At 41.3% G+C, this 25033-nt stretch overlaps 4 protein-coding genes across 4 annotated transcripts in view; all 4 read right to left on the reverse strand.

Moving 5' to 3' along the window:
• LOC133448280 (histone H2A-like) lies at positions 1-411 on the reverse strand. The gene has a single exon (XM_061726663.1). The coding sequence runs from the start codon at positions 407-409 to the stop codon at positions 23-25; it is 387 nt and encodes a 128-aa protein (XP_061582647.1). The 5' UTR covers positions 410-411; the 3' UTR covers positions 1-22.
• Positions 1-25033, reverse strand: part of pold4 (DNA polymerase delta 4, accessory subunit) — a 223616-nt gene that overhangs the window by 50394 nt on the left and 148189 nt on the right. The gene's annotated exons all lie outside the window — the stretch shown is intronic.
• LOC133448416 (histone H2B-like) lies at positions 2265-2977 on the reverse strand. Its single transcript, XM_061726922.1, has one exon. It carries the CDS (start codon positions 2971-2973, stop codon positions 2599-2601), a length of 375 nt encoding a protein of 124 aa, XP_061582906.1. The 5' UTR covers positions 2974-2977; the 3' UTR covers positions 2265-2598.
• The window catches only part of LOC133447807 (histone H4), a 71787-nt gene continuing 50864 nt past the window's right edge, over positions 4111-25033 (reverse strand). Inside the window, exon 6 of the mRNA XM_061726503.1 lies at positions 4111-4430. Within this exon, the coding sequence (XP_061582487.1) occupies positions 4111-4430 (320 nt within the window). The remainder of the gene's footprint in view (positions 4431-25033) is intronic.

Raw genomic sequence — 25033 nt, forward strand, 5'->3', positions numbered from 1 at the left:
TGTTCCGGGTTCAGCAGCAGCTTTACTTGGCCTTGGCGGCCTTCTCGGTCTTCTTGGGCAGCAGCACCGCCTGGATGTTGGGCAGCACGCCGCCCTGAGCGATGGTGACCCCCCCCAGCAGCTTGTTGAGCTCCTCGTCGTTGCGGACAGCCAGCTGCAGGTGACGGGGGATGATGCGGGTCTTCTTGTTGTCGCGGGCAGCGTTTCCAGCCAGCTCCAGGATCTCAGCGGTCAGATACTCCAGCACAGCCGCCAGGTAGACGGGGGCGCCGGCACCGACGCGCTGAGCGTAGTTGCCTTTACGCAGCAGTCTGTGGACACGACCCACTGGGAACTGCAGTCCTGCACGGGAGGAGCGGGTCTTGGCCTTCGCTCTGGCTTTCCCTCCGGTCTTTCCGCGGCCGCTCATGTTGATAAAGTCTTTCTGGAACTGGTGTCAAGAGAAACTGTGTCTCCAGCAGCGGAAAACCTCATTAAATACCGGAGAGCGCGGGACGAGTCCTGCCGCACCAATCAGGACAGAGAGAAACGAGGCGGGAGTTTAGAAAAGATTCTATCCAATAAACAGCGGACATGGGGGCGGGGCTGGGCTGCAGAGCAGAATCCACCAATCAGGAGCAGCAGAGGTGTAGCTCCACTGACTGTCCCCTAAAGATCTGAGTCTTGCTTGGTTTCCATTCTATGACAAGAAAAGTTGTGGATATAGCCTGCTTTTTTTTTTTTTTTTTTTTAAATATACCTGCTTGGTTATCTTGAATTTGGAAGTGACAGTCTCCTATGTAAATAAAGATATATTAATCACAAATTTTAAATTGTGAAACATTTTTCTCTCTTGAAAATGTAAAAGGAAACTTCCTCCCATCCCACCTTCTATCAGGTCCAGTGGAAAAGAATCAAAACTGGATTACAAGATTGTTTTGCTGTGCCAAATCCTCCAAAGTTTTAATTACATTGCATAAAATGAATAGAAACATACTGGGAAAAGGTGGCCATGTTGACATAAGTAGTTTCTTAATGAATGGATCAATAAACATGCGTTTAATGAAAAGAAAGAACTAAACTAAGACTGATATGGAGATGTGGGGGCTTCTGTGTTTGCTCGTTGAACCCAATACGACACAGCAAATATACCATATACGGTACCAGCAAAGATGCTGGTTGTGATGGGCAGGTGAAGCTTCAGGAAGCTTTTAAGTCTTTCATCCGTTCACTCCAGCGCCAAACGTCCTGAAGCTTACCTGTGCAGAACCGGGTCAGGCAGCAGCTGCTGTCTCGCCGCCGCGAGGCCGTCTGTGTGCACGCGTGTATTTACACATCCTAAACCATACCTGTCAAGTTTTGGATTTAAAAATAAGGGACATTTTCCACTGCCAGCAATCCCTCCATCCCAACAGAGGTCCAGTATGTTACATTTTGAGACAGGTTTATAAGAAATCTAAAATAACGACCTGTCAAACATCTACAAACTACAATGATGTGCTCATAGCCTGATAGGCCGACTTTTGTTGACACTGAAATGCTGTGGACATTCTTATTCCTATAATAAAGCCTTAATGAAAACACAAAAGGGAATTAAAGCACATTTATTTATTTTAAATATTCTCAATTAATATACACATTTATTGTCTTCAAGTGAAACACATTTTTAATTTGTCATTTTAACTCATGTGGCTCTGTGCCCCATCTTGCTCCTCTTTAAGGAAGTAAATTTGGTATCCCATTTTCAGAGATATTTAAACAAAGTCTTTGCTTTATTGGCACTAGCCTTCTCTGGTTACATCCATCCATCTCTGAATTGTTGCCACTAACCTCTCCAGAACCAAACTACAGCAGGTGGCAGTTCTCACGAGGCCGGTTACAATTTAGTTAGGAGAGGCACAGGAATGCTCTTTAAAAATATTATAAAACAGGAAGTTACTAATACGGGAGGACGGTGGAAAAGAGGTAAAATACAGTAGTTTGACAGGTATGTCCTAAACACACATTTAAATTAGACTCAGAGGGAGCAAAGTCCAACCTCGCAAACAGTTTAGTCAAGCAGTCATTGGAGTTGAGACATTTTTAAGTACAAATTAATGCTGATGATCAACAAATAAACCATCTTACAATTTTTTTGAAAAAAAAAAGTAATGAATTTTACTGTCTGGTACAATAATTTTAATTAGAAATCATTCAGTTCAACCATGTCAGGTATTTGATGTACTTTAACAATGCTGAATGGAATAAATGATTTCTGTCATGCATTACTTGCACCTTTGTGGATTTATAATTTTAGAGTTTATTCTTAACCCCGTTACAATTCTGTCTTTCATGAGTGAATGACTACAGAATTTCTTATTTCAACCCATGTGGGTTATAGTTTATTAGTTTTAGCACACGAGCCAATAAGATAACAGCCCAACCCGTTCATGCGTGGTAGCAACTCTCCTGCAATGTAAAATAATAGTTCCAATGAACGTTTATGTAAACAATAGCAAATTGTTACAAACCCCAGACTAATGATTATTTACTATTCATGTTATGTTGCTGGAAGTTTCATGCTCTGCAGATTGGGTGTGTGGCTCTTAAAAGAGCCGTTGGTTTGTATTGGGTGTTGGTCTACTTGGAGCTGGTGTACTTGGTGACGGCCTTGGTTCCCTCGGACACGGCGTGCTTGGCCAGCTCCCCGGGCAGCAGGAGGCGCACGGCGGTCTGGATCTCCCTGGAGGTGATGGTGGAGCGTTTGTTGTAGTGAGCCAGACGAGACGCTTCAGAGGCGATGCGCTCAAAGATGTCGTTGACGAACGAGTTCATGATGCCCATGGCCTTGGAGGAGATGCCGGTGTCGGGGTGGACCTGCTTCAGCACCTTGTACACGTAGATGGCGTAGCTCTCCTTCCTGCTCTTTCTCCTCTTCTTGCCGCCTTTCCCGGCGGTCTTGGTCACGGCTTTCTTGGAGCCCTTCTTGGGCGCGGACTTGGCGGGTTCAGGCATGTTTCCTTCTCCAGAAACGAATGAACTGCTTCGGTCAGAGAGGCTGCTTTTATGCAGCTGCAGGCAAACCGCGCTGCGCCGTCGCTCCTCTGTGATTGGTCGAGACTCCGCTGGTTGTTCAGCATGTCGGTGATTGGACGGCGGCAGACGGGGAGGTGACGCAGCACAGCCGCTGTCGAAGCTGCTGCTTTTATCACACCTAGTATGTTTAACTTATATGTATTTTATTCACAATACTTTAATAGTGTGTTCCGTCTTCTGTTTTGCAACTTTATATGTCCCACGCTGCAGGTATTTGTTTTTACGGTTCACTCTGGAGCAGCTGGGTATCGACACACAACCGACCGTTAGGTTACAGTCTCTTTTCTTCTCCTTTCCCGCTACTCAGTGACGTAAACCCTCATTGCGTAGACAAAGAAAATACATTAAATCAATGAATAAAATACTCTCAGTATTGTTATCCAACACTTGAAAAACTATAATAATCTAAATTAAATATTTCCAGGATACAACAGCTGCACGCCTTCCTAAATATTTTATACTGTATTTACTCTCATTTACTCATTTACTCTCGACTTTTATTCGTTTTCAGTTTTATGTGATGTTTGGACCATTACATCAGAGCAGTTTCTATTTTAATGACATCGTGCTCCTAACGTAGATCAGTAAACAGTAAATATCAGCAGATGTAAAGCGCCAGACTGAACAGGATGTGGAGAAAGTGGAGCTGGACTGAAATGACCCAGCGGTGTTTGGTTGACTGTCACATTCTTATCACACTTGGTGCTAAACTCATCGTAACTAGGGACTGCTGGTTCAAACGAGAGAGTCAGTCATGGTTTGTGGAGTTGGACTCGCTGCTGCAGGACCAGTATCTTTCTACCTGCTTGGCCTCGTGTGGTGAAGTTACACAAGTGCTGCCGTGAGCACTTGGAAAGGAACAAAGTTTGTATGTTTATAATTGGCCAGAGGATGACATTTAATGTGTTTGATGTTTATTATAGATCATCATATTCCGATGTAATACACATTATAGTATAAAGTATAAAGTATTAAAGTATAGCGGTATATGAGCTCTTATGGTTGTAGTGGGTGGCCCTGAAAAGGGCCGTTGTTTGGTTGAAACGGCTAGTTGGTTTAACCCCCGAATCCGTACAGGGTGCGTCCCTGTCTCTTGAGCGCGTACACCACATCCATGGCGGTCACCGTCTTCCTCTTTGCGTGCTCGGTGTAGGTGACGGCATCACGGATCACGTTCTCCAGGAAGACCTTCAGCACACCGCGGGTCTCCTCGTAGATCAGACCGGAGATACGCTTCACGCCCCCGCGGCGAGCCAGACGGCGGATGGCGGGTTTGGTGATTCCCTGGATGTTGTCACGGAGGACTTTACGGTGACGCTTAGCGCCTCCTTTACCGAGACCCTTTCCTCCTTTTCCTCGTCCGCTCATGTTTGCTGCTAGATTTGCTGGTTCAAAGTGTCTCAGGTCTACTGAATGCTGCTTATAGCTCTTGTCTGAGGACGTGTTAGAAGACAGGGGCGGGCCTGCTCTTCTTCTCGTGGTTAAACGGTTGTTGGTGAGTAGTTTGTGTGTTAGCGCCTCCTACTGGAAAACAACTGGTCGACTGAACGAGGGTTCATTTCACAAATAGAATAGGGTTATTTCATACAATTAAAAAGTTAATTTGATTTGGGGCTATTTTAAAACGGATTTTACAAGAATCTGCAGTCGAGTGACGACAGATCGAGGCTTTGTTGGAGCTTTGACGCTTGATTCAGAAAAGCTTTCCCTGCTGGAGGCTTCGATGACGCAGTGCTCCAGTTGGACGTCTAGTGGTCGATACAATGAAGTGCGGTGGAGACGCGTCGTTGGTCAAATCCCAGCAATTTGCGTTAAAGTGTCCTTTGTAATGTCTGATTGTAGCCGTTTACATGATACCCGACTTGTTGGGACACATTTAAACAGAGCTGCTACATCAAGGTGACGTGCTCCACAAATACCATGTACGTTAACGGGATCGGTGCAAACACACATTATATCATGGATGGCACTCAACAGAAAGGTCTGACTAAAGCTGTCAATTACATACATGACTGTCTCAGAAAATTAGAATATTGTGATAGAGTTCTTTATTTTCTGTAATGCAATTAAAAAAACAAAAATGTCATACATTCTGGATTCATTACAAATCAACTGAAATAGTGCAAGCCTTTTATTATTTGAATATAGCTGATTATGGCTTACTTTTTAAGATTAAGATTCCCAGAATATTCTAATTTTTTGACATAGTTTTGAGTTTTCTTAAGCTGTAAGCCATGATCAGCAATATTAAAATAATAAAAGGCTTGCAATATTTCAGTTGATTTGTAATGAATCCAGAATGTATGACATTTTTGTTTTTGAGCGGCTGCGTGTGTACGGGGTCTGCACAGTCAGATGGGACAGAGCTGTGGAGACGTCTCCCTGGTGTGGCGTAATATGACGCGGTGTTCAAAAAAAAAAGCGTTTGTACGAGCTTGGCTAAAATCAGCCACTTTTTCCTCTGAATACGTGCCACTTTCTGAAAACATCAGGTCCTGCAGTGTGTTGGAATATCAGAACCGCATTATTCAACATGTTCCCTCTTTGGCCCTGTCGCTTCACCGTAGTGTTTTACTGTGTTGGTGTTGAGATGACAGAATCAAGGAAACGGGGCAGGCTGTCAACACATTCCTTTATACGTAGCCTATTACAGGTAGCAATATTTTACCATCTTGTCCAAACAACGTGGCTCCATTTCAAGAATAAAAAAAGTAGTTTTTTCCTACGTATTTAATTTTTGTGTTTGCTGTTTGGACTTGGAACAACAAAAGTAAATAAATCCTTGGAATCCATGATTCAAAATGGAATAAGAACCAACTTGATTCCCCATGTTTGTACAAATAAACAAGGAATTTGATTCAGTAAACTTTGTCTCTCAAGGTAAAGTAAAAAATAAATGCAATAGATTAAATAAAAGTTAGAATATTAAAAAAAATATATATATATATGTACATGGTTTACATGCATGAGTCAATATTTACAGATGTGAACATATTGATACAAATCAAATAAGACAGAGTTGTTACAGCACCCAAATGAATCCCCTAAGAAAGTGTCTGAAAACTGCTTCCTACATGGCATTAATTCAGCCATCTGTGTTTGCTGTGTGGGTTTCTCTTTGCTTGATGCAAGTAGTTCTGATGCCACTATTTCAACTGGAAAATCAGATTCTAGATTGCTGTTTCTTTAATTTATGTATTTTTAATCAAATGTCCACATGTTCTTCCAGCAGACAAAGCCCCGATGAATCTGTGAAGTTTATTACTTGTCATATGATTACTGGTTCTGTTCTAGGGCTGGGTGAAATGTATATACAAGGACTTATATAAGTAAGGTTTGAGTATTAGTAGAGTCACAACCAGCCTCCCACCCACATTTACATTAAACAATCTTCTTTATATGTACATGCTTAGCCTCCACTTAAAGACAAATCACTGTATACATAAAAAATAGACAAAAAGAGGAATAACAACTTAACATTAAAAACTTATATTTTTCAGTGACACAAATTGCAGTCAAATTCGTAACATGTATATTATGTAATAGTCAAATAAGTATATTTTTTCAGTCAATCTTTAAATTGATGTAATGCATCACTTCTTTCCAGAAGGTGGCAGCAAAGAGACAGGACCAGTAACAAACCAATAGATAAATTACAGTGTATCAATATTAATGGATTAGATTTACTACACAAAAAAATATAATGATTTTTTTTAAGACATGGTCCCCTGGTCTGGTATGAAGGAATGTTATGGAGATTTATGAAAGGAAAGATCAAATAAAATTAATATTAACATTTATAAGATTTGTCCTCCCACCAAAATATAAAGAAACTCTACATGGTTTCTATCCGCCAAACAAGTTCATATGACATGGATTTAAAGTTAACAGTGTTAACTGCTACATATGTAATGAACTTGAAAGAACAGCTTTTTCCTTTTTTGTTAATCTGCAAATATGTTATGGAAAACTTTGCACAACCTCCTGAGCATTAAATACAGGAACATAGACCCCTGCTCCCTTCAAATTGTTTTACATGGATATGTATCTGAGAATAAAAGTGTGGAATATCTTATTAAAAGCATTATTGGCATTTTAAAACGTCATATACATATGTTCAAATATGGCAAATCTAAACCTTTATTGTCCGTATTTAAACCAAGAGTACCTGGCTGCAGGCAAGATGGCCGACAAGGGCGCGGCCATTTTTTCCAACCATACCGGAATTCCAGACCGGAAGTTGGTCTTCTTCGTGTATATTATTATTCGTCGCGCTGAACCAGACCGGGAGTTGGTCTTCTTTTTTTTTTTTTTTTTTAATAGAAACTTTATTGAAAGGTCAGACGTTACAATTAGTGAAACACATTCAGGTGTTCCCAATGCAGGTAGTAATGTACATGTCCCATTACAACAGTAATAATAAACAACAATTAAACAAATGTAGTACATATAATGGCATGACGTTATTGATAGAAAAGATTATAACAGCTGAGTGAATTGAGCATGACGAATAAAACAGCATTAGAAATCCAGAAAGAGTAACAAGGGAACATAAAACTGACCCTAATGTGACATATTTTAAAATGCTTTAACATAAAGTGCAACAGACTGAATAAAATAAATAATAAACAGACATAATGAAATACAAGGAACTTATATAAATAAGTAATTAAATTAATAAAGTAATAAAACTAGTAAGGAAAAAAAGCAGCATTTATAAGGGGGAATTCAGACTGATTTTATCCAATTCAGTAGGGAAAATTCTTTAAGAGATCATATAAATTTCGTGCCTTAATTGTTGTTATACGTTTTAGAGATTTCAAATACATTTTAAATTCGTTCATAAATACACAAAATTTGGGGGATGATTTTAGGGTCCTATTCTTGTGGATAAAAAATTTGGCCAAGCAGAGGATTACATTGCAACAGAGTTCATCATTTTTGTTTTTCAAGATCATACCAAAAGTTACATTATCTCTAGAAATAGAGGATGGGAACGATGCAATTTTCCGTTTAATAAATTTGTGAAGGTTATTCCAGAATGTTTGTATTGCATCACAAGAGAAGAAAATATGGTCCGTAGTTTCAATTTCATTTTTTAAATGAAAATTTAAATTTTTTTTTAAAATTAAATTAAAAAAAAAAAAAGGAAAATAACTCATATTCACTATTCACTCATAATTTTTCCCCTCATGGATCCGTTTTATGGAATAACAGAGTGATAATAGTAAATAGAAAATCGTTATTTAAAAGAGATTGGTATGAGGCAGGCATTTTATTTGTGAAGGATATGATGGATTCTGGTGGAGGTCTTCTGGACTACAGGACATGGTTAGGAAAATATAAAATAAATTGTACTCAGAGGGAATATAACAGGATCCTTAAAGCAATTCCTATTCCACTTCTGCATTTAATCCAGAATACTTTGTTATTTTCAAGTGTTGAATCAACACTACCAAGACTGATGATTAATGAATGCAACTTAAATGACAAAAAATGTAACAACAAAGTGATTAGTGCTGCGTGGAAATCAATATTTTTTTACGATTTCAACAGAGGACGTAAATTCCAAGGGCTTGAGAAAGTAACAGCATCTATGTTGGAAAAAGCTCACTCTAAATATATTAAATGGCCTATTTCCCCAAAGATGAAAGAAACTCACTTTAAGATACTGCATAAAGTCTACCCAGTTGCAGAATTTCTTAAAAAAAGATTTAAGTTTGAAGTTGACCTGTGTACTTTCTGTAATGCAGCAGATGAAACTTTAGATCATATGTTTTTCTTATGTCCTGTGTCCAGAAACTTCTGGAAAGAATTGAGAAGTTGGTTATTACTTAAAATAGATGACATACCAGTTTTTAATATTTCTCATATTTTTTTATATGTAGACAATTTGAAGGCTGTTATATCTGATATGATAAATATAATTATTATCATGGGTAAATATCATATTCACTGCTGTAAATGGAGAAATGGTAAACCCTCCTTTGATTGGTTTTTAAATGATTTTAAATTGTTCTTTTTGTCCCTCAAAAAAATTGATTCCAGCAAATTGGCTAAAAAGATTTGTGACGACATATCTTGTTTTTTGCTTTTGTGATTCATGCCTCAGACCTTGCTCCTATTTTGTTATGGTTTTTGTTTTGCCTGATTTTGAAAATATATGCAAATGGTTTTACTAGTATTTTAAAATAACAACCCCTGTTTGTTTTGTTTGTTTTGTTTTGATTCATTTCTACATATATATATATATATATATATATATATATATATATATATATATATATATATATATATATATATATATATATATATATATATTTTGTACATGGCTTATACTTGATGACAACATTCCACGTCATGTTTAAAATGTATTAATGTCCTTACGAGAAAATGTTATGATACTGTGTTATTGTATGTTCAATAAAAAAAAACAAAAAAAAAAAAAAAAAAAAACGAGGAAAGACAAACCTCCGGATCAGCGCGACGAATAATATACACGAAGAAGACCAACTTCCGGTCTGGTTCAGCGCGACGAATAATAATATACACGAAGAAGACCAACTTCCGGTCTGGAATTCCGGTATGGGTGGAAAAAATGGCCGCGCCCTTGTCGGCCATCTTGCCTGCAGCCAGGTCAAAATTGATCAAACCTGAAGCAAAGAATCTTTCTTATCACAACTCTCACATAATTTAGCCCTCTCTCAATATAATTTGATCAATTATACCATTTTCTTTTTTAAATTATTCATGATTCATTTTTATTTTACTTTGCATTTTTTTTAAATGTTTTATGAACCGGATTGCATAATCTACAATATATTTGATGTTGTTAATATGAGATTTATCATAATTATCAAGAGGTATTATTGTTGTTACACGTTGGTTTGTATTATTTTTTCTTTCTGAGATTGTCCCTTTTTCTTATTATTAATAAAAAAATATTATACAAAAATAAACCAGTGAGAGCAACTCAGTCCGTGACCTCAAATCAACTTCCTTCCGGTTTGTTGTTAAAAGCGTCCTTAGCAACCATCGTAACAACCAAAGAACGGAGTATTCCTACTTCAGAGAACTGGAAGAATATAGCTCGAAACAAAACAATTACGGATCGTATACACAAACCGAATAGATACTATGAAAATTAAGTGCACATTTGTCGCTAGAAAAGTTCTCAAAAGGAAGCTAAAGCCACAATCTATCTTAAAATATAGAAATTTCCACCCAAATAAAAGGAAGGTCTGGCATATCTTTTGTTCACGCCGGAAAGAAACTCGGAAGTCATGTGACCTAGTTTTTTTCAAAACTTTATTTAACAAGAACAATGACAAACTCGGATGTAAACGTAAACATCAGATTGAGAAAACAATCACAATCACAATCACACACAAAGTGAGATTGCATGAAGGGAAAGGAAGAAATTAAATAAATAAATAAATAAATAAGAATGAGGGAAAAATAAATAAACAAATGACTATACTTAAATAATAAATATGGAAGGAAAATCATATTGACAAGTACAAGGGGTTCAAGATAAATTGACAGTTGTAATCAGAGTATACAATTCGACTGCAAGGGAAGTATGTATGTGTTTTAGACGCCATGCTAAAATTTCAGTGCCCTTTTTGTGAAATGGATACGTTTTGAGCTGTGGCTCAACCAGCCCCCCAGCCTCGCGCTCAGAAGCCACGCCGATTTTTTCCAGTGCTGCGTGTGTAACTGCTGCTCATTTGCATAAAGTTCGGATTTTTAAACTTTTAAATTGACGCGCCGCGCCTGCCGCCCGACGCTCCCGCCGCCCCCGCCGCCTCTCGACGCCCGTTTTTCATAGACAATGAATGGCAGCCAGACGCCTATGACGCCTGTGACGCTTTCAGTGTGAACGCAGGGTAACTATAGGCTTTACAAAACAGAAAGGTTTTAAGTTTAGTTTTAAAGGTGGAGGTGGTGTCAGCCTCCTTAACCCAGATTGGAAGTTGGTTCCATAGTAATGGTGCCTGATAACAGATAGATACTCTAGGAACTACGAGTAAACTTGCACTCTGAGAACGGAGAGCTCTGCCAGGAATATAAGGCACTATCAGGTCTTGTAAATACTGAGGAGCTAAGCCATTTTGGGCTTTATATGCAAGTAATAACATTTTTAATTGGATTCTGAATTTTACAGGTAGCCAATGGAGCAACGCTAACACTGGAGAGACGTGGTCTCTCCTGCTGATTCCTGTCAGTACTCGTGCTGCTGCATTCTGGATCAGCTGGAGCCTATTCAGCTTGGACATCCTTGGACATCCTGCTAACAACACATTACAGAAATCCATTCAAGAAGATACAAATGCATGAACTAGTTTTACTGCATCACTCTGCAAGAGGATTTTCCTAATTTTTGCAATATTATGGAAATGGAAAAACGCTATTTTACAAACCTGATTAACATATGGTTTAAACGACAAATCCTGATCAAAAACAACACCGAGGTTTCTCACAGTTGCACTGGAAGCCATCGCAACACCATCTAATTCCTTCCTAAGATGCTCTGGACCAAGAATGATAACCTCTGTTTTATCTGAATTTAGAACCAAGAAATTTCTGGACATCCAGTCCTTGATGTCCCTAAGACATGCCTGAAGTTTAACTAACGGTTCTGTTTCATCCGGCTTCATAGACAAATAGAGCTGCGTATCATCAGCATAGCAATGGAAGTGTATGCCGTGATTCTGGATTATACTTCCCAATGGCTGCATGTATAAACTGAACAAAATTGGCCCTAGCACTGAACCCTGCGGACCACCATAACAGACCCTTGACTGTTCTGAAGAAACCTCATGTACATGAACAAACTGGAACCTGTCAGATAGATGATTTAAACCAACGTAGAGCTGTCCCTTTAATCCCAACAACTTGCTCTAACCTGTGCAGTAAAATGCCATGATCAACAGTGTCAAAAGCAGCACTGAGGTCCAGTAGAACCAGTATGGACACTAATTCCTTGTCTGAGGCCATAAGGAGGTAATTCGTGACTTGAACCAGTGCTGTCTCCGTGCTATGATGCATTCTGAACCCTGGCTGAAAGACTTCAAACAGATAATTTCTATACAAATAGTCACATAACTGGCTTGAAACTGCCTTTTCCAGAATTTTAGATACAAATGCAAGGTTGGAAATTGGCCTATAATTAGCTAAGGTGTCTGGGTCAAGAGAAGGTTTTTTAAGTAAAGGGTTAATTACTGCCACTTTGAAAACCTGTGGTACATATCATAAATTTAGGGATAGGTTGATTTGGTCTAGTATTGTCGTACCAATAAGAGAAAAAACATTTTTGAATAGTCGAGTCGGGATGGGGTCTAACATACATGTGGTTGACTTAGCTCTATTGACGAGTGAGGTCAGCTCAGGGAGGTCTATCGCAGGTCTTTCCTCCCCGCTGCCATCAGACTCTATAACCTGGCCGATCACTGTAGCTAACGGACAATAATATCATGTAATAACGCAACAATATGACTCTCATATGTGCAATATCCATGCAACATCTGTCTACCTCACACAGGGTCGGCGCCAGAGCAAATATTCAGAGGGGGCACGAGGCTTATTAGGGCGGGCACAAAATCAGTCCTGTAGGACATCATTTTAAGGAAAAAAGTGCATTCTCACTGCTTTCCTATTAATAATCTGTCTAAAACATGTGGAGAAATCAAATCACTTAGATGCAAATAATGCAAGGACATTTTACTTTGACTGAAAACGTTTTACTCGTAACACACAACGAGGTCACATACATGTTTTCAATATATCAAGTTGATCCGTTCATGCCCCGACAGAGCGGGGGAACGGCAGGCAGCAGAGCCGGCTGTCAGAGCTGACAGCCGGCTCTGCTGCGCGGGGCGCAGCGCAAAGTGGGGCGCAGGTTTTTGTGCAGAGCGAAGCGACCGGTGTACAGAGCGAGATGGCAGAGTCTGGGTTGGATGGAGAGGAGGATAGTGTAATGGAGGAGGATTTGTGAACAAAATGAAAATGTGAACAAAATGTCTAAAAAAGACTCACAGTGTTCCCCCTCTGAGTTAAGCCTTTTTCACATAGAACGGGGTGGCGGAGACTCGGCGCAGTGTCCGCGCAGGTGGAGCAGAGTCGGCGGCGAGTGGGCGCAGACTCGGAGCAAAGCAGGGCGCGCATGGGTCTCCAACTCTGGTCCTGCATGTTTTAGATCTTTCCCTGCTTCAGCACACCATGATACAAGGAACTGTGTCACCCCTGAACATATTTGTTGCAAGTTGCTTGGCGACCGAAAAAAAGTTTCATAACCACATATTGATAAATTATTCAATTGATCCTGATATGAGGCATGGAAATGCTATATTTTATTTTAAATGAACATTTTATTGTTAAAAGAGTCTCATCCCACAGCTCCTCACAGACTCACAGAGAAGCCCTGATGCGCTGCGCCGACCTCGGCTGCAGACCCTGCGCCCTTGCGAGGAGGCAGCACATAGGCTACACGGTACACAATGAATGGGAAAGCCGGCGGAGGCCGCCACTGTGCGCCTTCTATGTGAAAAAGGCTTCAGAGGAAAACACACAGGACACACTCAGCTCACGTTTGCAATCTCTCTTTCGTTTGCAATCTCTCCTTCGGAATAGTTAGCTTTCGAGAAATTTGTTTACCGCCAAAGACGAAAAGTGAGGGGGCACAGTGACTGAAGTAAGCGGGCACTGCCCCCTGGTGCCCCCCCATGACGCCGACACTGACCTCACACTCTGTTTACCTGCTTTTTTGCACTGTTTTTCTTCCTTTGCACTATTTTTTTCTTTTATCTTATATTTTTATATCTTTATACCTCGACTACATTATGTATATTGTGTATTGTGTATATACTGTCCATATTTTTTAATTATATATATCTTTTACTTTTTCAATTTTTATCCCCCTTCCCCGCATGCATGTGTGTGTGTGTGTGTGTGTGTGTGTATGTTAAGTGTACTGCTGCTAACACAGGAGTTTCCCCCATGGAATGAATAATAAAGGTTATCTTATCTTATCTTATCTTATAGGATCAAAACAGTCTAGAGACAAGTCAGAATCTAGGGAAGTCGCTAAAGCTGAAGAAACACCCACAACCGGCTGGTTGATTTCTTCTCTAATTCTCGTGATTTTACTGTTAAAGAAGCTCATAAGATATTCACTACTGAGAGCTGCAGGAATGCACGGCTCAACAGAGTTGTGACTCTTTGTCAGCCTGGCTACAGTACTGAACAGAAAACGTGGGTTACTTTTGTTATCCTCTATCAACGTTGAATAATAAGCATCCATATGAATATTAAAATCACAGATCATGATGAATGTATCTGTCAACCGCGGTACTGCAACAAAAAATCCCATGGGGCCCAGAAAGCTTTTTTCCCATAGACCGCAATAGTAAAAGAGAAGCCTCTAAAACTGTTCACAGGACACCTCCAGCTGTAATCACCGGCAATTACTAATCTTTGTATTCTATATTTTTAAGTCATGGACTTTATATCCGTCAAAAATGTTTTATAACGGCCAGAAAAATCAAAGAAAAGTCTCTTTCTGGGCGTGACGTCACGGCTGTGCCGTGCACTCGCAAAGCGCGGTCGTGTGTGTCTCGGGAACGAGCATGGCTGAAACTAAGCCGTTCGGCGGAATAATCACTCAGAAAAGTGGAAAACACGGCTCAAAGGTGTGTTTTTGTGGTCTCTTAATTTTTTTTTCCATGACAAAAGGCATTGGGTTTATAATAAAACCTCATTAAACGAGGGGGAGCTGCTCTGATCAGTGTTGGGCAGCAGCTGAGCAGGAGACCCTCTGTCATTCATTGCTGGAGCTGCGCGCTATGGCACAGAGCTCAGGTGGGACACTCAGGTCACACTCGGTCTAAACGCCCTGACCAGGGGGATCACAGACGGAAATGTTTAATAGCAAGAATAATAATGGTTTGTCATTCTTGTACTTAAACATTTCCGTTGTAGCCAACGGTGTATGGTTTGTGAAAATAAGATATCAGGCAGGAATAACACTTAATGTGAGCCCAGAAGCTGTAAAAGAATCAGAGAAAATGCAAAGTTAATTACGCCTAACATTCGGACTGCACGATCATTAATAGACAAAAAGATTTACCCAAAGGTATATAGATAAATAGCATATGACAGCTTGTGTTATTGTGGGGAATCCCATGTGTTTTTTTGTTTGTTTGTTTTTATAAAGATGACTCGTTTTATCCTTACTCAAAAAAATAAAACTCCACAAATTAACCACATTTAAACATAATATTTGACATATTTAAACATAATACTTGACAAAACTTGTAATACAAAAAATATTTGTCTTAATGTAAGTAATAAACTTGGGAAGTTTCATGGTGATACCTGCTATTTACATTTTTACCCTATTTTAGCCTATTAACCTGGGGTGTCTCATCTTAAATAAAAATGACTCGTTTTATCTTTAATTAAAAAAAACACACAAATGAACCATGTATAGTCTATAACCATGACTTAGAGAACAGCATCGGTTGATTTGCCATATAAATCCCTAATTTCATTGTGTACATCTATCATTACTGGTCTGAAGGACTCATGAGCGCGCAGCGCTTGTCCAGAGCGCGCAGCGCTCGTTCACATTGCCCCGGGGCATGATGGGAGGCCCCAGAGCATCATGGGAGGTGACTCAACTGCGCATGCTCTATGGGCCCGTGTACCAGGAAGTAAACCAGGAAGTCAGAAATTTTTTCGGCGGATGCGCTGGGTGAGCAAACTCCATTGAAATGAATGGGCGGCCATTTTCGATACTTTATCCAGTTATATAATACATCCATGGGCTCAACACGTGTATTATATAGTATGTAGTGGAGTGAGACTACAGACGGAACAGAATGTTTTTTTTATTGACAAAGACAAAATTAGGAGAAAATCTGCATCACTGCTTTCAGTAGTCTGGTGTTTTGTTCATTATTAAAGGATAGTTAATGCTGGATAAGATAACATCAACCATCCCTGTTCTCTGCACCTTTTGAGATCATTTATGTTGCCTTACTATTCAATTCATGCTTCAGGTTAATTTATTGAAATCAAATTATTATTCAATCGATGGTTCTTCATGCATTTATAATAATCAATGTTTAATATTTGGTAAATTTGCCACGTCCAATATGGCAGACGCAGTGTCGTATCACAGTAACGGGCCCCTGAGGCATTGTTCAGTTGGCTCAATGAGGCGTCTACGTTTATATGTCTATGAATATAAACCAGACAGTGTTGGTCAGTGAGTTTGGAGACCGAGATAAAGATCATTTGGAGAAAATAGTTTTCTAAATAAAAACCAATGATGTGTCCCCTAAACCATAATCACTGTCCATACCCCAACCCCCCTCACCTCACTGTAAATGATTTGTTTTCATCATAATAATTCAATAAATTTTCCATACTGTCTGTTGTAATATGTCTTTAAATACAACGTTGGCATATAGGGCCAACGCAGAGTGATACGAGAACTCATGAGATCACAGCGGAAGTGTAATGTGGTTACAACGATGTAAATCAACATGAGTCAGTAAAGCTTCGGTCTCCTCTACTTACCCTGTGTGATTATTTGCTCACCAATAATACTACACTGCCAATATATGGAAAAACTTTTGGATTAGTTTTTTTTCCCCACAGGCTTTCTGAAAACGGATATTTTTGCGTCCTACTAGAGTAGATGAAACTATGCACCCGGGTGAACTGGATGAAAGACTTCAATGCTTCATATGTTCATCACTAATAACTTACAAACTTTTAAAGCAGTCTGCAAAATGTATTAAAATCCAGGTTTCATATAATCCAGGGATTAATGAGTTAACAAGGTAGATTTGTGCAATTTATTGAAATGTACATAAAAAATTAAGATTCAGAGTTGAGTTAAGACACGGATGACAGCTCTTGAAGAGAAATGTGTGGCTCGTAAAAGAGCCGTTGTGGTTCCGGGGCTTGAGCAGCAGCTTTACTTGGCCTTGGCGGCCTTCTCGGTCTTCTTGGGCAGCAGCACCGCCTGGATGTTGGGCAGCACGCCGCCCTGAGCGATGGTGACCCCCCCCAGCAGCTTGTTGAGCTCCTCGTCGTTGCGGACAGCCAGCTGCAGGTGACGGGGGATGATGCGGGTCTTCTTGTTGTCACGGGCAGCGTTTCCAGCCAGCTCCAGGATCTCTAGAAGTGGACATGATCCGGTCAGTTGTCCATACTACCGCAGGCGCGAACGCAGCTCCCGAGGCTCCGGCCTGCGAACATGCACAAAAAGAGAAAAAGGGGGGCCGGCACAAGAAACTACAGGAACGATGGACAAAAACGATAGCTATGAGATATTTATAATAAATAAAAATGGAAATGGAGAAGAGAGAAAGGGAAAAGGAAAGGAGAAGAAGGGTGAAAGGCACCGCCCAGCGGATCATGTCGGTGCCCCCCTACAGCATAAGCCTATAGCAGCATATCTACCACAAAGCTATATTTGATATTCTATTATAGTATTGTTCTATAACTGCAACTATGACTACTGACTCTAACACACTAGAGTTTACACTACCTAGAGATTTACCAACACCAGCTAGAGGTTTACTAAACACTAACTATAGGTTTACTAAACACTAACCCCTCGTTCACACTGAAAGCGTCACGGGCGTCCCGACGCCAGCATCTCGCCGCTTGGTGCAGTAACACTGAAAGTGTCAGTGCCTGCAGCGGGGCGGGGGTGGGCGGGGTTTCAAGCTGCGCTGCAGAACTGAAGGGAACAGTGGGAACAGCCTACACATATAGCGTACACATCTTAATTTTCCTATTTCACCATAGATCACACTTTGGGAAGCCTTCTTTATATTTTAGCGTTATTTCCACATAGATAAGAGTGAGTTTGATGCTCCTTAACAAGTTTGGTCCGCGGATCAACATCAACCCAGCGAGCACTTGCGCCCGGTGGTTGATTTATGGTTCCGCGTCACACCAACGCAGAACTTCGGCGTAGGTTACGCGGCGACGCACACCGCACCGCACCGCGCTACGCCGTCAGCTACGCCGTCGATTTAACGCGGAACCATAAATCAGGCTAAGCTGCAGACTGTCTGCGCTGATCACAGACACACCGGGTCGGAGCGGATTTGGGCATGATGTTTAACCTGTGTTTTGTGATTAATAAGCACGGGTTTTAATTATTTTTCGTTGGATCAATGTAGCAAATAAAATCGTTGGGACCATCCAGTTCCTCACCCATCAGATACATGTTTCACGTGATCAGTTCAGGTAAAACGGCAGTCAAACCAGCAAAATATCATTTTGCTGGATGAAATATATTAATTCCTGATAAAATAAGTGTGTTAGTGACAGCTCTGCTCCTGTACGCATGTGAATGAGTGTACGTTTGTGAGTACATGAAAGTACAATCTGCATTGAGAGTTCTCGCTTCGGGAATCCCGGTGTGTGATTGGACGACGCCTCGGCGTCGCCGCTGCTCATTTGCATAAAGTTCGGATTTTTAAACTTTTAAATTGACGCGCCGCGCCTGCCGCCCGACGCTCCCGCCGCCCCCGCCGCCTCTCGACGCCCGTTTTTCATAGACAATGAATGGCAGCCAGACGCCTATGACGCCTGTGACGCTTTCAGTGTGAACGCAGGGTAACTATAGGCTTTACAAAACAGAAAGGTTTTAAGTTTAGTTTTAAAGGTGGAGGTGGTGTCAGCCTCCTTAACCCAGATTGGAAGTTGGTTCCATAGTAATGGTGCCTGATAACAGATAGATACTCTAGGAACTACGAGTAAACTTGCACTCTGAGAACGGAGAGCTCTGCCAGGAATATAAGGCACTATCAGGTCTTGTAAATACTGAGGAGCTAAGCCATTTTGGGCTTTATATGCAAGTAATAACATTTTTAATTGGATTCTGAATTTTACAGGTAGCCAATGGAGCAACGCTAACACTGGAGAGACGTGGTCTCTCCTGCTGATTCCTGTCAGTACTCGTGCTGCTGCATTCTGGATCAGCTGGAGCCTATTCAGCTTGGACATCCTTGGACATCCTGCTAACAACACATTACAGAAATCCATTCAAGAAGATACAAATGCATGAACTAGTTTTACTGCATCACTCTGCAAGAGGATTTTCCTAATTTTTGCAATATTATGGAAATGGAAAAACGCTATTTTACAAACCTGATTAACATATGGTTTAAACGACAAATCCTGATCAAAAACAACACCGAGGTTTCTCACAGTTGCACTGGAAGCCATCGCAACACCATCTAATTCCTTCCTAAGATGCTCTGGACCAAGAATGATAACCTCTGTTTTATCTGAATTTAGAACCAAGAAATTTCTGGACATCCAGTCCTTGATGTCCCTAAGACATGCCTGAAGTTTAACTAACGGTTCTGTTTCATCCGGCTTCATAGACAAATAGAGCTGCGTATCATCAGCATAGCAATGGAAGTGTATGCCGTGATTCTGGATTATACTTCCCAATGGCTGCATGTATAAACTGAACAAAATTGGCCCTAGCACTGAACCCTGCGGACCACCATAACAGACCCTTGACTGTTCGGAAAAAACCTCATGTACATGAACAAACTGGAACCTGTCAGATAGATGATTTAAACCAACGTAGAGCTGTCCCTTTAATCCCAACAACATGCTCTAACCTGTGCAGTAAAATGCCATGATCAACAGTGTCAAAAGCAGCACTGAGGTCCAGTAGAACCAGTATGGACACTAATTCCTTGTCTGAGGCCATAAGGAGGTAATTCGTGACTTGAACCAGTGCTGTCTCCGTGCTATGATGCATTCTGAACCCTGGCTGAAAGACTTCAAACAGATAATTTCTATACAAATAGTCACATAACTGGCTTGAAACTGCCTTTTCCAGAATTTTAGATACAAATGCAAGGTTGGAAATTGGCCTATAATTAGCTAAGGTGTCTGGGTCAAGAGAAGGTTTTTTAAGTAAAGGGTTAATTACTGCCACTTTGAAAACCTGTGGTACATATCATAAATTTAGGGATAGGTTGATTTGGTCTAGTATTGTCGTACCAATAAGAGAAAAAACATTTTTGAATAGTCGAGTCGGGATGGGGTCTAACATACATGTGGTTGACTTAGCTCTATTGACGAGTGAGGTCAGCTCAGGGAGGTCTATCGCAGGTCTTTCCTCCCCGCTGCCATCAGACTCTATAACCTGGCCGATCACTGTAGCTAACGGACAATAATATCATGTAATAACGCAACAATATGACTCTCATATGTGCAATATCCATGCAACATCTGTCTACCTCACACAGGGTCGGCGCCAGAGCAAATATTCAGAGGGGGCACGAGGCTTATTAGGGCGGGCACAAAATCAGTCCTGTAGGACATCATTTTAAGGAAAAAAGTGCATTCTCACTGCTTTCCTATTAATAATCTGTCTAAAACATGTGGAGAAATCAAATCACTTAGATGCAAATAATGCAAGGACATTTTACTTTGACTGAAAACGTTTTACTCGTAACACACAACGAGGTCACATACATGTTTTCAATATATCAAGTTGATCCGTTCATGCCCCGACAGAGCGGGGGAACGGCAGGCAGCAGAGCCGGCTGTCAGAGCTGACAGCCGGCTCTGCTGCGCGGGGCGCAGCGCAAAGTGGGGCGCAGGTTTTTGTGCAGAGCGAAGCGACCGGTGTACAGAGCGAGATGGCAGAGTCTGGGTTGGATGGAGAGGAGGATAGTGTAATGGAGGAGGATTTGTGAACAAAATGAAAATGTGAACAAAATGTCTAAAAAAGACTCACAGTGTTCCCCCTCTGAGTTAAGCCTTTTTCACATAGAACGGGGTGGCGGAGACTCGGCGCAGTGTCCGCGCAGGTGGAGAAGAGTCGGCGGCGAGTGGGCGCAGACTCGGAGCAAAGCAGGGCGCGCATGGGTCTCCAACTCTGGTCCTGCATGTTTTAGATCTTTCCCTGCTTCAGCACACCATGATACAAGGAACTGTGTCACCCCTGAACATATTTGTTGCAAGTTGCTTGGCGACCGAAAAAAAGTTTCATAACCACATATTGATAAATTATTCAATTGATCCTGATATGAGGCATGGAAATGCTATATTTTATTTTAAATGAACATTTTATTGTTAAAAGAGTCTCATCCCACAGCTCCTCACAGACTCACAGAGAAGCCCTGATGCGCTGCGCCGACCTCGGCTGCAGACCCTGCGCCCTTGCGAGGAGGCAGCACATAGGCTACACGGTACACAATGAATGGGAAAGCCGGCGGAGGCCGCCGCTGTGCGCCTTCTATGTGAAAAAGGCTTTAGAGGAAAACACACAGGACACACTCAGCTCACGTTTGCAATCTCTCTTTCGTTTGCAATCTCTCCTTCGGAATAGTTAGCTTTCGGGAAATTTGTTTACCGCCAAAGACGAAAAGTGAGGGGGCACAGTGACTGAAGTAAGCGGGCACTGCCCCCTGGTGCCCCCCCATGACGCCGACACTGACCTCACACTCTGTTTACCTGCTTTTTTGCACTGTTTTTCTTCCTTTGCACTATTTTTTTCTTTTATCTTATATTTTTATATCTTTATACCTCGACTACATTATGTATATTGTGTATTGTGTATATACTGTCCATATTTTTTAATTATATATATCTTTTACTTTTTCAATTTTTATCCCCCTTCCCCGCATGCATGTGTGTGTGTGTGTGTGTGTGTGTGTATGTTAAGTGTACTGCTGCTAACACAGGAGTTTCCCCCATGGAATGAATAATAAAGGTTATCTTATCTTATCTTATCTTATAGGATCAAAACAGTCTAGAGACAAGTCAGAATCTAGGGAAGTCGCTAAAGCTGAAGAAACACCCACAACCGGCTGGTTGATTTCTTCTCTAATTCTCGTGATTTTACTGTTAAAGAAGCTCATAAGATATTCACTACTGAGAGCTGCAGGAATGCACGGCTCAACAGAGTTGTGACTCTTTGTCAGCCTGGCTACAGTACTGAACAGAAAACGTGGGTTACTTTTGTTATCCTCTATCAACGTTGAATAATAAGCATCCATATGAATATTAAAATCACAGATCATGATGAATGTATCTGTACTGATCAATAATCCCGAAAGGAAGTCTGAAAATTCAGACAGAAACTCTAGATAAGCACCAGCAGGGGGCCGGTACACCACCACTAACACAACTGGCTTCTCTGATTTTCAGCTCGGAAATTTCAGACTAAGCTTGAGGCTTTCAAATGTATTATAATTGCACTTAGGTTCAATTTTTGTTTGGAGACTGGAGTTATAAATTGCTGCGACTCCTCCGCCTCGGCCCGTGTTTCTAGGAATGTGATGATTAAAGTAGCCGGACAGAGTCGATTCCATCAAACTAAAATACTCGCCCTCCTGTAACCATGTTTCTGTTAAGCAGAAAATGTCACTCCTGCACTCTGTAATTATATCATTTACTAACAGAGATTTGGAGCTTAACGATCGTATATTTAGTACTCCGCATCAAATTTTTCGGTCTCTTATTGGTACCAAATGTGCATTGGTTTTAATTTTCACAAGGTTATTTGGGTTAACGCCTCCAAAACGCAGCACCTGGTGAACTTTTGGAGGGCGGGGAACTGCAACCACTTCTATTTTGCTAGGCACCTGGTTAGAGTTGCCAATTACATCATGTAATCCTATAGTTTTAGAGTCGCCAATTACATAATGCAATCCTACAGTTTTATTAGCAGGCGTTGGTCCTCGAGAAGCAGCAGAGAAGTATCTTAAACTGCAGCTCTGCATCCTGGCCTGGACCCTGCGTTGTCAGGGGGAGGGTCTAATAAAACAGGCCAAATTACTAGAGACAAGAGCAGCACCAACCCGGGTGGGATGAATGCCGTCTCTTCTAATCAGACCGGGCTTTCCCCAGAACGTCTCCCAATTGTCAATAAAGGCCATGTCGTTTTCTGAACACCACCGATACAACCAGCGACGGAGCGAGAGCATGCGGCTAAACATGTCATCGCTGATCAGATTGGGGAGGGGACCAGAGAAACCTACGGAGTCTGACATGGTTTTGGCGTAGTTACACACCGAGACAATATTCATTTTGGTCACTTCCGACTGGCGAAGACGGGAGTCATTAGCTCTGACATGGATTATAACTTTACCATATTTACGATTACCCTTTGCCAGTAGCTTCAAATTTGCTCACATGCCTGACTATCGCGTCGCCAATCACCAGGGTCGGCTTCTCAACGGGTGTGTCGCTGAGTGGGGAAAATCGGTTAGACACATGAAGCGGGTGGTGGTGTTCCGTGAGCCCTTTAGGACTACGCTTCCTCCGAACCGTCACCCAGCCGCCCTGCCTGGCCGGCTGCTCGGGAGCTGCTAGCAGCTGCTGCTACAGGCCGGTCCGCCGCAAGCTTAGCCTGGTTAACTAACGAGTCTACGGGACTATTGTCAATTGGGCGGAACCGGAACTCTAACTGACTGAGCCTCGCCTCCAGCCCTGCAAATAAACTACATTTTAAGCCGTCTTCACTAAAGGAGGCAGAGGAATAGCTAAACATTTCACACACTGAGCAGCAAAGAGGTGAAATGATGGGAGACAGAGAGGCCATGCTAAGATGCTAACAGAAGCTAAGGGACAGAAAATTGATCGGTGATTGGTGACAGTGAAAGCTGCAGAAGAGAAAATGAGCGAGTGTTGAAATAAAGATAGAAATGTACCAGATATAGTACTATTTTACCAGAAAACAATCTAAGTTTAGACAAAAAAGTCGGGAGAGATCAGAGCCTGCAAACGCTGTGAGATGGCAGCAGACCACAAACACCAGGAAGTGACGCGATGCGTGACGCAGTACATTACCCAATCAGCAAGCCAGCCGATGCAGCAAAGTACCTAACACACAGTTTAATGAAAGTAGTCATGATTATATTTGCAAAGAACATAATATGGAACCAATAATGTGATAATTCTGACAACTAGACAACAGAAATCCATATGTCTGACATAAAATGAATAAGATATAAATATTTTTTCATTTTTGTAACCCTCTGCAGAAGCAGCAACAGAGATGGGGGAGAGTCAACAGCAGCGATGGTAGACACAACACAGCATGGCTTCGATGATTCTTGTCCAGTCAAAAGTATAAGGTCTGCTGAGACCTCAAGGAGCAGTTCCCCGCTGCAGAGGAACTCTGAGTTACCAGGTAAGTTCTGTAATAAGCTGGCTGCAACAACCAATGCTTCTTTATGTTTAAACATATACCTACGTTAGGACATGTAATAAGTTTTACACCAATTCTATCTGCAAAGACAAGTGCTCAGAGACCTCGTCGGAGGCGGCAGGGGCATACAGGCGATGTCGCTCTGATATGCGAGCAAATCGGTGAGATGAGGGATTTTTGGAGAGAGCAGCTTTGTGAAAGTGATGAGCGACAGGAGCGGTTGCTGACCACATTTATGGAGGGCAAAAATAACATGTTTGGAGCACTTCAGGAGTCAATCAGGAGCCTGAGACAAAAACGCCATCCTCACGGCCAATGACCTCCAACCGACGGAAGCGTACCTGGGGTACCATCATGCCCTCCCACGGCCATCAAGCCCTGTCTACCGCAACCTCTAGACATGTGAAGATATTTTGTTTTAGTTCAGCTTTTGATACCTCTACAATTTGCACATACAAATATTGTTTAAAATTTGAAAACCTTTTTCAAACGTGTACATGTTAAGATATTTGTTTAAGATTTGTATACCATTTTGTATCTGTTCATAATAAATGTAACACTAAAACACTCATATCTAGCTCTTTGTTTGTAATAAAAGTGAAACACATAACTACAAATGAAATGACTTTATTCGTGGCAGGAGAGATAAAAGTATGTGCCGTACAGCAAAAAAGATGAAGGAAGCTCTTACAACTGCAAACAAAATGCTAAAACAAGGGTCTGCGCAGAGGGAAGTTTGCACTCAAATAGTCTGTAAGCACCTCT

This window comes from Cololabis saira, chromosome 1 (genome assembly GCF_033807715.1).
Source record: "Cololabis saira isolate AMF1-May2022 chromosome 1, fColSai1.1, whole genome shotgun sequence".
Lineage (NCBI taxonomy): Eukaryota > Metazoa > Chordata > Actinopteri > Beloniformes > Belonidae > Cololabis > Cololabis saira.